Source organism: Lutjanus erythropterus, chromosome 21, assembly GCF_056507025.1.
Source record: "Lutjanus erythropterus isolate fLutEry1 chromosome 21, fLutEry1.hap2, whole genome shotgun sequence".
Lineage (NCBI taxonomy): Eukaryota > Metazoa > Chordata > Actinopteri > Lutjaniformes > Lutjanidae > Lutjanus > Lutjanus erythropterus.
Genome location: NC_139337.1, coordinates 19,720,969 through 19,732,468, shown reverse-complemented (window position 1 = coordinate 19,732,468; position 11,500 = coordinate 19,720,969). Strand labels below are relative to the sequence as shown.

The 11,500-nt window shown below is 39.4% G+C and overlaps 1 protein-coding gene across 1 annotated transcript; it reads left to right on the top strand.

Moving 5' to 3' along the window:
* The first annotated feature begins 348 nt into the window (after positions 1-348).
* klhl40b (kelch-like family member 40b) lies at positions 349-6,005 on the top strand. Its single transcript, XM_084747240.1, has 6 exons — positions 349-1,666; positions 3,504-3,664; positions 3,747-3,854; positions 3,967-4,152; positions 4,458-4,607; positions 5,619-6,005. The coding sequence occupies exons 1-6, from the start codon at positions 533-535 to the stop codon at positions 5,728-5,730; spliced, it is 1,851 nt and encodes a 616-aa protein (XP_084603366.1). The 5' UTR covers positions 349-532; the 3' UTR covers positions 5,731-6,005.
* Positions 6,006-11,500: the final 5,495 nt, after the last annotated feature.

Genomic DNA, 11,500 nt, shown 5'->3' with positions numbered 1-11,500 from the left:
CTAAACTGAAACACAGGTGGTGTGTGTACAGAGGCAAGAACAAAGTTCCAACATTTTGTTCTAGGGTTGTGTGTGTTCAATAATAGTGTAAATATCATAGGAAAGTAAGGTTTGACAGAGTGACACTGCTGATCTAATGACTCAGCCACAGGGACCCCAGGGGACAACCTCTTACACCTACTCCAGATCCCCCCATGACTCAGGATAGACTTATTTCCCATGAAGCAACATGTCAGCTGTCTGTGAGTGGGTGGATGTTCCTGGGGAGTGGGCAGGGGTTATTGCATTTCATGTTCCAGAATGAAGCCCATAGCTCCACACCGAGCACCAGGACTATAAATAACCTGCCAGTTGGAGCTCGGTTGAAGGGTCAGGACAGCTGAGGAAGTGGGCTGTCCCGCGGTTCAAGCTGGTGTGGACTGACTGTGCCTCTGAATCCTCTCTCCAGGCTGGAAACTAGGACTCACTACTGTAAAGAAGACCCATTTCTGTTTGTTTTTTGATTTGAAGCCCCTGAAAGGCTCTTCAAACCATGGCTGCGCCCATAAACCCCATGGACGAACCAAGGGTCTACCAGCAGACGCTGCTCCAGGACGGTCTGTACGACCTGCTGGAGAACGAGAAGCTGGTCGACTGCGTGCTGAAGATCAAAGACAAGGAGTTCCCCTGCCACCGGCTGGTCCTGTGCGCCTGCAGCTCGTACTTCCGCACCATCCTCCTGTCTGACCTGGATGAGAGCAAGAAGAAGGAGATCGTCTTGGAGGATGTGGAGCCAGGGGTCATGGGGCTGATCCTCAAGTACCTCTACACCTCCAAGATCAATGTGACAGAGCAGAACGTCCAGGACATCTTCGCAGTGGCTAACATGTACCAGATCCCTTCAATTTTCACCGTTTGTGTGTCTTTCCTACAAAAGCGTCTGAGCCTCAGCAACTGTCTGGCGATCTTCAGACTTGGACTGATGCTGGACTGTCCAAGGTTGGCCGTCTCTGCCCGAAACTTCGCCTGCGAGCGCTTCCAGCTCATCTCCAGAGATGAGGACTTCCTCCAGCTGGAACCCAATGAGCTGGCAGCCATTTTAGCAAACGACAACCTGAATGTAGAGACAGAGGAGGCGGTGTTTGAAGCTTTGATGAACTGGGTGTCCCGGGACACAGAGAACAGAGAGAAAGAGCTGCCGGGTTTGCTGGATTGCATTCGTTTGCGTCTGGTCAACGAGGATTACCTGATGGAGAAAGTAGAGAGGCATGAACTGATCTCGTCGAATCCTGAGCTGCAGCAGAAGCTCCAGCTGGTCAGGGACGCTCACGCCGGGAAAATGCCGGAGGTTAAAAAAAGCAAAAGCAAGAAGGAGGACGACGGAGCAGAGAAAGATGGAGAGAATGGGGAGAAGGAAGAAGAAGAGGAAGAAAGTCTTCTCCCAGGCATCCTGAATGACAACTTGCGGTTTGGCATGTTTGCCAGGAACTTGATACTGATGGTGAACGATAAAGGCACTGTGGCCTACGATCCGGCAGGGAACGACTGCTTCTTAGCATCACTTTCCACACAGATTCCCAAGAACCACATCAGCCTGGTCACCAGGGAGAACCAGATCTTTGTGGCTGGAGGATTATTCTTTGATGAACAGAACAAAGAAGACCCACTGTGCTCGTATTTCCTACAGGTAGGGGAGGATATACAATAAATAAAGGTTTGATAGAGGATGACAAATGTGTTATAATAGAAAGTGATCTCCGCTCAGCCTATTCTTAACTTTATTCTTCGTTCCTCATTCTTTAAGGACCTGCAGCACTTCTGCCGACGATTAAGAAAGTAATAAACATTTATGTTTTATCTTTAATGTTTAAAAGTAAAACCCTCTATTACTGAAAGATGCTCATTAGTTGTGTTAAACCTTTTAAAACCTGCTTTCCTATTCACTGAATATAAACTCATGCTGTGCAGCCCATTTTTGCTTAAAACAGAAGTTTTCAAAGTTTTGATGACTGTGCACCAGTTCAGGAAGCCACCTTATTATTGATAGCCACAAATGAACTTGTCATAGGATTTGTGATTGCTGTCCTAATGACATTTAATATTAGAAATTCCTTGAGCACCAAATTTACCTATTCGCAGATAAGGGATACCACTTTACCTGTCCCCTGAGGTGATCCATTTTTTATTAAACCTCCTTTTTGCTTTAACCGTAGCAATTTTTCTGTGACGACTTTTCCATTTCATTTCCACATTAAACTTCCAAGTTGTCCACAAAAATCTCTATATCTAAAAGCAGTTTGACAGAACATTATTCCTGCGACACTCACTTTCCGCAAGTTGTTATTCCTGACCAGACAGATGCTTGTTAGGGGCGCGCAGTTCGATGCAGTTGCCAGATATTAGATTAAAGCTGGGATAGGCAGTTTATTTATAAAAGTTCAATAATAACCTTTAAGCTTAATGTAATTCAAGTGGTCTGAGAAAGACTAGACTTCTGCTCCTTGTCTTGGTTCTGTTTTTAGGTTTTAGAAAATCTAACCTGCAACAGGAGACTTTGAAAAATGTAGTACCCTGATTCTACTGGGCGTGTTGTGTCTGCGGTTTTGATCCTTCCTCCACTCAACTTCATGCTCCACCAGCTGTGTTACATAAGCAGAGCTGTTTGCTCGACTTACTACATTGATCTCCGCAGATTTCGTTGATTTTTTCCTTGCTTTTAAATTAAATAGTTTCTTTTTTTATGATTGCAAATCTGCACAGGCTGTTTTATTTTGAAAATTCACTGGATTTGTGCTGTTTCTGTGCCTGACTTGACGCGGTATTGGTCAAAAATAGACTCACCGTGTACTCTCCACGGACCAGAGCGGAGGGCTGTTTCTGGGACGCGCTGAGGCACTTCTGGTGGAGTCAGAAACATTGCGTAGAATAGCCACAATCAGCTCCGGTGGCCACAGTGCAGTCGTGCCCAGTGGAATCAAGCAATAAGTATTTCACTACGTCCTGGGAATGACTCAAACAATCAGCAGTCTTTAGGCCATCAGTCCAAACCGATGGTAATTTGATGGCCTAGGAATAAGACCCATCTTTCTATAGAATCACTACTGCACCTTTAAAATACAGCGTGCACTTCATGCGCTGTGAAAAGTCCTAGTTTGAACCCACAAAAACTTATTTTACATTCTGATGGAAACGTCACAGTTTCCAAAGATACCAAATATATCAAGGAGAATTTGGGGATAATGTGGATATTATGATCAAGAAATCAAGAATTTATGGATTAAATATTTCACTCAGTGTAAATATAATATAACTGCAGTAAAGAGGTGGAACAAGCTGAAACAAAATACATATACCGTACACCTGATAGTGGGGAAAGAGATGATTTTTCCAGCCTTACACACAAGGCTATATAAAGGGGTAAACTGGATGTTGTGTTTGTGTCTGCCTGCATGTGCTCCAGTATGCATCCTTCAGGTGGTGTAAATGTAACCCATTCACAAATGTTTCACTCCTGTTGACCTCAGTATGACCCGGTCAGTGCTGATTGGCTGGGAATGCCTCCGGTCCCGTCTCCACGGTTCCTGTTTGGGCTGGGCGAGGCTGAGAACTCCATCTTTGTGATGGGAGGGAGGGAGCTGAAGGAGCAGGAGCACACGCTGGACTCTGTGCTGGTCTACGACAGACAGTGAGTATGAGTTAAAGTTAATGTAAATCACTTAACCAACTGAAACCTGATGAATTTACGCGTCTCCTGTGTTCATTTCCAGATCTTTTAAATGGGGAGAATCAGACCCAATTCCTTACCCAGTCTATGGACATGCAACAATATCCCATAATGATGTTGTTTATGTGATTGGAGGAAAAGGGGACAACAAGTGAGTATTGAGTGGGATCAAAATATCTGTAAATTGTGAAGAATTACAAGAAAAAAAATCAATATTTTCCTCACAAGACTGACCTTAAAAACACTGTTTCTCTTGTATAAAGGAGCTGTTTGAAGAAGATGTGTGCATACGACGCCAAGAGGTTTGAATGGAAGGAGCTTGCACCCATGAAGACCGCACGCTCTTTGTTTGGAGCCACGGTTCATAAGGGAAAAATCTACGTGGCAGCAGGGGTCACCGACACCGGGCTGACAGACTCTGTGGAGGTGTACGACATCGCTACCAACAAGTGAGCTCCTGGAAATCAGTGTAAAAGGCTGACAGAAGTGAATGTGGGTTCCTCGTGGAGTCGCTGGCCCGAGGCATGTGCAAACTAAGTGGCTGCTTGGGGCATGAAGCCACCAGGGGACCCCCGCATTACAATTACAAATGTGATTTCTTCTACTGTTTTGTATGCAGAAGAGGAAACCACACTGAAGAGATATTGTTTGGTCTGTCTGGATTACTGTGTTTACCAATTAATTTCACTGAATAATTAGTGAACACTTGCACCTTAGTGAGCTGTACCTCCGTGTGTGTATTTATATTTCTCAGGTGGTCAGATTTTGGAGTGTTTTCTCAGGAGCGTAGCTCTCTGAACCTGGTGTCTCTGGCCGGCTCGCTGTTCGCTGTGGGAGGTTTTGCCATGATGCCTTTGGAAGACAGCGACGAGATCATTCCCAAAGAGATGAACGACATCTGGAGGTGGGTCATAAGTTAACGACAGTTTCCTTTCATAGCCTCTGGTACTTTCTTTTTAGCTATGACTTATCTACCTGTCTTAACTTTAAAAGTTAGAAAACTTTAAAAATAAGCTTGAGATATTAATTTGAACCAATAACTTATCTATCATCAGTCAAACTGACCAACATTTCAAACAAAGTTGATTTCCTTTTACATTTTTTTTCATTTGGAAAGTCCATTTGTAAGTTCACACAAAGAGCTTAAAGCTGCAGCTGTTCCTGTTGGAGCTATTTTGTTCCAGTATTGGTTTAAAGATGATATGTGAAACTGCTCCCAGTGAATTTATTACGTGTTAAATGTCCGGGGATAGAGACTGAATTCAATTCTAACCTTCATTATGGTTCCCAGTGAAATTGTCATTATTGGGAGAACAAGCGACCCTGACTTATCACATCAAGTTTTCATCATGTTTTCGTTAAAGTATAAATAAAGCACAGGCTATATAAACAATGCATGCTGGGAAGTCTGCTAATAAGTTGATCATGTGATTGAACTCTTTCATTCAACTTATCATTTCAAGTCAAAAGAAATCAAGTTAGAATAATTCATGTTTATAATGTCTGAGATGTTATGAAAATAAATACTAGACACTTTAAGTTTAATGAATTTGAATAAATAAAACTTGTATATTTATATTGAGCTCATGAGAAAAGGTTAGTAAATTTCATTTAATTCCTGTATGATCTTTTTACAGTAAAGATGCACCCTTTGCAATGTTGGTCCACATGTTAGAAAGTAAAACAAGAAGTTTGATTTTCACCTGATCTTCTATACTGAGACATAATTCTGGCAGAATTCCATTAACCATTTCCTCTGTGATGTTAATCTACTCAACAAATTTGTATCTTGTTATTCATGAGATAAACAAAAAAAAAATCAGAGTACATACCGCCTGCTAAATGAACTGCTAATTTTTTCAGTGGGTGTCAAAGTTTTACCTTTTTAAAGACCAAAGTCTGTCAACCTCCTCAGGTATAACGAGACAGAGAGGAAGTGGAATGGCATCCTCAGAGAGATCCAGTACGCGTCAGGCGCCACCATTCTTGGCGTCCGCCTCAACACCCTGCGACTCACTAAGATGTAAAACCCCCTCCAGCAGAGCTGTTAACAATAAGTTTAATGTGTTTGGTGCTCAGTTTGTTTTATCTTTTTAACATGATGCCATAGCAGCTCTAACTAAGAAGCTAACTGTAATTCTGGATTAACATCATGGACAATCTTTTTTTTTGATTGAAGACATTTTTATATATGTGTGTTGTGATTTTAACCTGATTGAGACTGTAAAACTGTGTACAATCTGAAGCCGAAGGACATTTTTTGCACTGTATGGAATAAAATCACAGTATTTGACACCAAAAATTCTCCTGATAATCATGGAAAACATGTTGGCAACAAGTTGTGGATTTCCCAACAGATGGCAGCAAAGTCATAATGTAGGGGCCTATAGAGAGCAAGACTGGAACATGATAGAGCTAAAAAAAAAAATATTTGTGCAGAGACAAAAACACAGCACACACCTCCATTTGCAATAATATATCTATACTGTTTAATATTGAAATGATTTCATTACGCTCTGCTGTGTTACAGACAGTAAACACTAGTCAATAATACAATAAAAGACAGAAAATACAGTCTAATGTTATTAGCACCTCTAGACACTATCGTCCTTGTACGGTTTTTAGTATTTTAATATAGCTGAACTTGACAACTACTGCCTACACATGGTCTTTGTACACCAGAGTTAACTAAGACATAGTGTTTACATTATAAAGTAGAGAATCAGCAAATAACAGTACACATTATGATTTCTTTAACACAACTGCAGTATGAGTAAGTATGGGAAATGTAGAGGGTATGTGGATAATACATCTTTGAATTGACTATGGCATTGGTGCCGATTATATCACATACTGTCTTTGCCCAAAAAGGGGAGAAGTCACCATTGAACAAATGTATTAGAACAGCTAACCAAACTTCCACATGCAAAATAACCAACAATTTATATATTATTATATATTTGTTTTCCAATTTTATGTTCTTGATTTTATGGAGCCCAGAAACTGACAAAGTGTAGTAATAGATGATCAGAGGAGTGAAAAAAATACACCTGAACACGTCGTTATATTTCTTTTAAGTTACAGAATGAGTGTAAAAGGACAGTTTAGGCTACTTAAACTTCAAATCAGTTTGTTTAAAAAAAGCAAAATATTTCTATTTTCTATTTTTTTAATATCAATAAGTGTAGGTTAGCCTATTATCCAAGGAGGGCAGAAAATAGCTTACTCACATTTGAGAAGCTGGAACCAGAGAATTTCTGCATTCAGAAAAGATTAATTATCAATTAGTTAATCAACCATTGACTGATTGATTAATTGCTGCAGCTCTATTTTTGATATTCCATTTTAATAATTTATCTAACAGTGTTTGTCACTGATGTGTTCAGTTACATTCTGACTCATCTGATAACCCTTTGTTGGTTTTGGGGCTCCATAAGTTTGCACCCATAATAAGGGCAGATAAAAAAAAAAAAAGCTTCTCCATTCTTAAAAAAAAGAGACTTAACACATTTCTTAAAATTCTTACGTACGTACAATTCTTTCTCTCCAGTATCGTCAAAAAGATTCCCAACACTTTTCTCGAAGCTGAAGGCCACACAATCAAATCCTTTAGGATACACACTTCAGCTATAGCAGCTAAACCCAAAACAAGAAGTCCCATTAAGGACCCGACTTGGCAATCCCACGAGCACTCAGCTTTGTACCGACGGCCATGCTCAGTGCTTCATTATGTGACAAACACAACTTTCCTTGGGTGCAATGCAGATGCACAGTCACTGTGGTGTCCAGGCACCCACTTAATCACTGACAGGCCCTCATTTAAGGACAAGGGCAGGTCCACCTTTGCCTAATCTAATACAAGCCTTTGGCTGCTAGCCTTAGTAAAGGAGAATTTGGCTAATTAAAAGACATAAAGCCTACTTGCCTAGAATATAGGACTCCTAAACACTGTGCAAAATTTCCCTTCTCAGTTTCTAGAATCTCAGCTTTTACTGCCATTTCACCTTATAACATTACATTAGAAAAAAAAAAATACATAAAAAGAATACTTGTTAGGACTGTGAGATATCAGGGCTCCAACACGCTGTTTTTTTTCCCCCACAAATGGGTGTTGATGTCAGATGGATTTAGGGAAGACTGGTTCACCAAATAATCCAAGACAAAGGATTAAGATTTAAATTCTGCTTTCTAGGTTGGATTTAAACTTTTATAGTCAAATCAATCTCTACAGTTCCTCTGAATGCTGTGTCATAAACTACACATCTTGTATTTTTACATTACTTTTTTTTTTTTTTTTACTAATTTGATAAACATTGGTCTTTTAAAAATATAAGATCATCTGCTCAGTGTCATTTGCCTCCAGAATGATGAATATGATGCAGTTTGACTCATAATAACAGCAACTGATCAATACCACACTGGTTTGGAAGCCCATAACTCGATTTTAGAATAATATTTCAATCTCATCCTCAGCAGGCACATACAGTAGGACTTATTTTTGCAGGGTCTGAACAAACACTTTTTGACGTCCCTTTGGTCTAAACAAAATGTTGTTTCAGAGGACTGAACACCTGCCAAGGACACATTTTTGGCAGAGGCTGCATTTTTGTAATTTCCTATAATTTTATGCCATGGAAATATATTTTTAAAAAACCCACACACCTGCCGTCAGCAAATAACTGCAACTGTCTCAGCCTTCAAACCTCGCTAGCTGAACTGGAGTATAAAGTGCTCACAATAATTAATATATTTCTTGTGATTCAATTTGGCAACTGACATCTTCCTTTACATTTTCTAATGGCCTGAAAATATAACAGTCACATATTTATGACCCTTCCATCGGAGCCAAAAACTGAGCTAAAACTAATTTATTGATTACGGTAGTGATCGGAGACTAAACCAATCAGAAACAGCCAAAGTTGCACTGTAGAAGGAGTCGCAAATACCTGTTAGAGAGCAGCACAGTGCAAAACAGGCAGATTGAAACAGAGAAACACCAGTTTAGGTGCACTGACTCCTCAGCGTGCAGAATGCCACCCCACAGCCAATAAGTTATTCTAGGAAACAAAACAGGTCTGGCGCTTCTCAGCCACTTCTGCAACTTACTAACCACAAACTGTGATCACGGCTGAACAAATAATACAAAGAAATTGACTAATTTGTAGATTTTTGTGAATCATTCATGAGCATTAATATCCACACGGTACATTTAAACGTTAAATGTATGCCTTTGGATTTACAAACCCCAATTCCAGAAAAGTTGGGACGCTGCGTAAAACGTGAATAAAACAAAATACAATGATTTGTAAATCCTTTGTGACCTTTATTCAATTTAATACAGAACAAAGATGAAACATTCAATGTTCAAACTGATTAACTTCATTGTAACTTTATTGTTTTTTGAATTTGATGCCTAAAACTTGTTCTCTGAATCTTCTAATGATATTATGGATTGTAGATGGTCAAATCCCTAAATTCCTGTGGTTTCGTGTCGAGAAACTTTGTTCTTAAACTGGTGTTTTTTATGCATTTCACAACTTTCACAGTCTTTTTTTTTTGCCAACATGTTGCAGGCATTAAACTCAGAACAAGTGTGTACTTACAAAAACAATTAAGTTAATCAGATTGAATTTTAAATATCATCTTTGTACTGTATTAAACTGAACATTTTACACAGCATCCCAGCTTTTATTGGGATTGGGGTTTGTAGATTAAACAGTGGAAATCATTCACATCTCTGCTACCTATTTTTCACCTTGTATCTGCATACATGTTCCCCATTATGGGCTAGTGTGGCAATCAAATTCAAAGTGCATAAATCAGTAGTATTAACTACTATCCCTCCCCCTTTACCTCACCAGCTATCACCATCATCCACAACACACAGAAACATTCAAATCCCTCCAAGTATAAGGCGAACACACAAACTATAACCACAGTATCTCAGTATTGTCTCTTGGGCTACTGCTTCTCCGAACAGTAAAGTGGGAAAATACTCAGTAAGTACATTTTAATGTACTCTTAAGGGAGACTCTTTAGTGTAGGATTGCTAACAGAGTGCAGTTTATAAAGACGCCACAAGGGAGCAACAGTCCTTATGTTTGTGTGACATTGACAGGTCGCCTTTAGTCCTCTCTCTGTCGACAATCACAAACCCCATCGAGCAATGACCAGATCAAACCACAGATGGGTATAAAATGTTGGCAGTTACCTCATCAAATCGCTCCAAATGTCTAAATTGTAGCTCACTTCTGACCCTGGAGCTCAACCGTCCAGTAAGGCTAAATTGGAGTCAGTACAGCCAGGATATATTCAACAATTTAACAGCTCTAGACTTTTCATTTAAAGGGCAGTCTCAAACTGGACCCTGTACAAAAGCAGCAAATCAAAGTACAAAACATGTGTTAGACACATGAAGAAAAACAAGACAAAGTACCGTTATCAAATAACATCTGATGTGGCCCTAACCATTTAACCATGGCAGTTTAAGAAATACATGTAACTGGGGCGAGCTAAGACATGAGACAACACTAAGGTGCTTAAATTTGTCTTTTAAATAAAACAATGAACAGCTTATTACATTTACAAAAGCTTATCCACAAATTCCAACTTTCGGTAGTACCAGCCAAGACACATGTGGGGGCACATTCAACTGACTCTCCAAATGTAAACATGAGGAATTAATCACAAGGAAGAAACACATCTTAACAATATTTACAGGTTAATGCTACACTACAAGTAGGCTAGCTATAGATAAAGTGAGCAGGAGTGCATCAATAGTGCACAGAGACTCTTTTTGGACAATTATGATTGAAATGTTAGATTTAAAGGAATATTTTGACATTTTGGGAATTAAGTGTATTTGCTCTGTTGCAGAGAGTTAGATGAGAAGATCGATGCCACTCTCATGTCTGTCCATTAGATATGATGCTACAGCAAGGAGCTGGTTAGCTTAGCTTAGCATAAAGACAGGAAAGAGTGGGAAACAGCTAGCCTGGCTTGCCCAAAAGTAACAAAATCTACCAACCAGCACCTCTAAAGTTCACAAATTAACATGTTAAATCTTTTAATTGTTGAACCCATACAAAAACAAAAGTGTAAAAATGTCTAGGCACCGGTAAGCTTTTTTTTTTTTTTGTGACCTTTTGAACAGAAGCTAGCTGTTAGCAGCTAGCTGTTACCTCTTATTTCCAGTTATTGGAGTCACATTATACACCAGTGTTGATGATTATCATGATATTTTATAAATAAAATAATGATATAATGTTAATAACACTCATATGGTAATATTGTGTAAATAATAAAGCCCCTCTTAAACACACTGTATGCTCTTAAATCATTTCAGTTCTCACTTTGTCGTCCTCCGTAATGCCCCCTGAGGATACAAACTGATGTGACGCCATGATGCAGTAACTAGCTAGCTAGTTACTACCACAGTGTGTAATTCAGTTATGAAAAAAAGATACAAAACCCTAATATGCATACAAAGTTGAAGATTAATTTGACTAGTAGCATATTTTTCAAATTTTCTTCAGTGATAATATTATTATCGTGAATTCTTTTGGCCATGCTAATTGTGTCATGAAATCTCATATCGTGGAAGGCCTAGTTTGTTTAATCTGTACAAAAACAGATTAAAGAGGTGTAAAAATTACAATTTGTGATTTTCAGGGACTGTTACCTTTTGAACAGAACCAAGCCAGCCGTTTCCATGTTTCCATGCTAAGCTAAGCTAACCACCTTTAGCTTACTAAAGAAAAACCAAAGCATTTCAGTAAAAACACAAATTGTGGGTTT

Coding starts and splice junctions, on each gene's coding strand:
- klhl40b (XM_084747240.1), top strand. CDS start 533: ATGGCTGCGCCCATAAACCCCATGGACGAACCAAGGGTCTACCAGCAG. Junction 3,855..3,966: donor GGAGGAAAAGGGGACAACAA/GTGAGTATTGAG, acceptor TCTTGTATAAAG/GAGCTGTTTGAAGAAGATGT. Junction 4,153..4,457: donor TACGACATCGCTACCAACAA/GTGAGCTCCTGG, acceptor TATATTTCTCAG/GTGGTCAGATTTTGGAGTGT.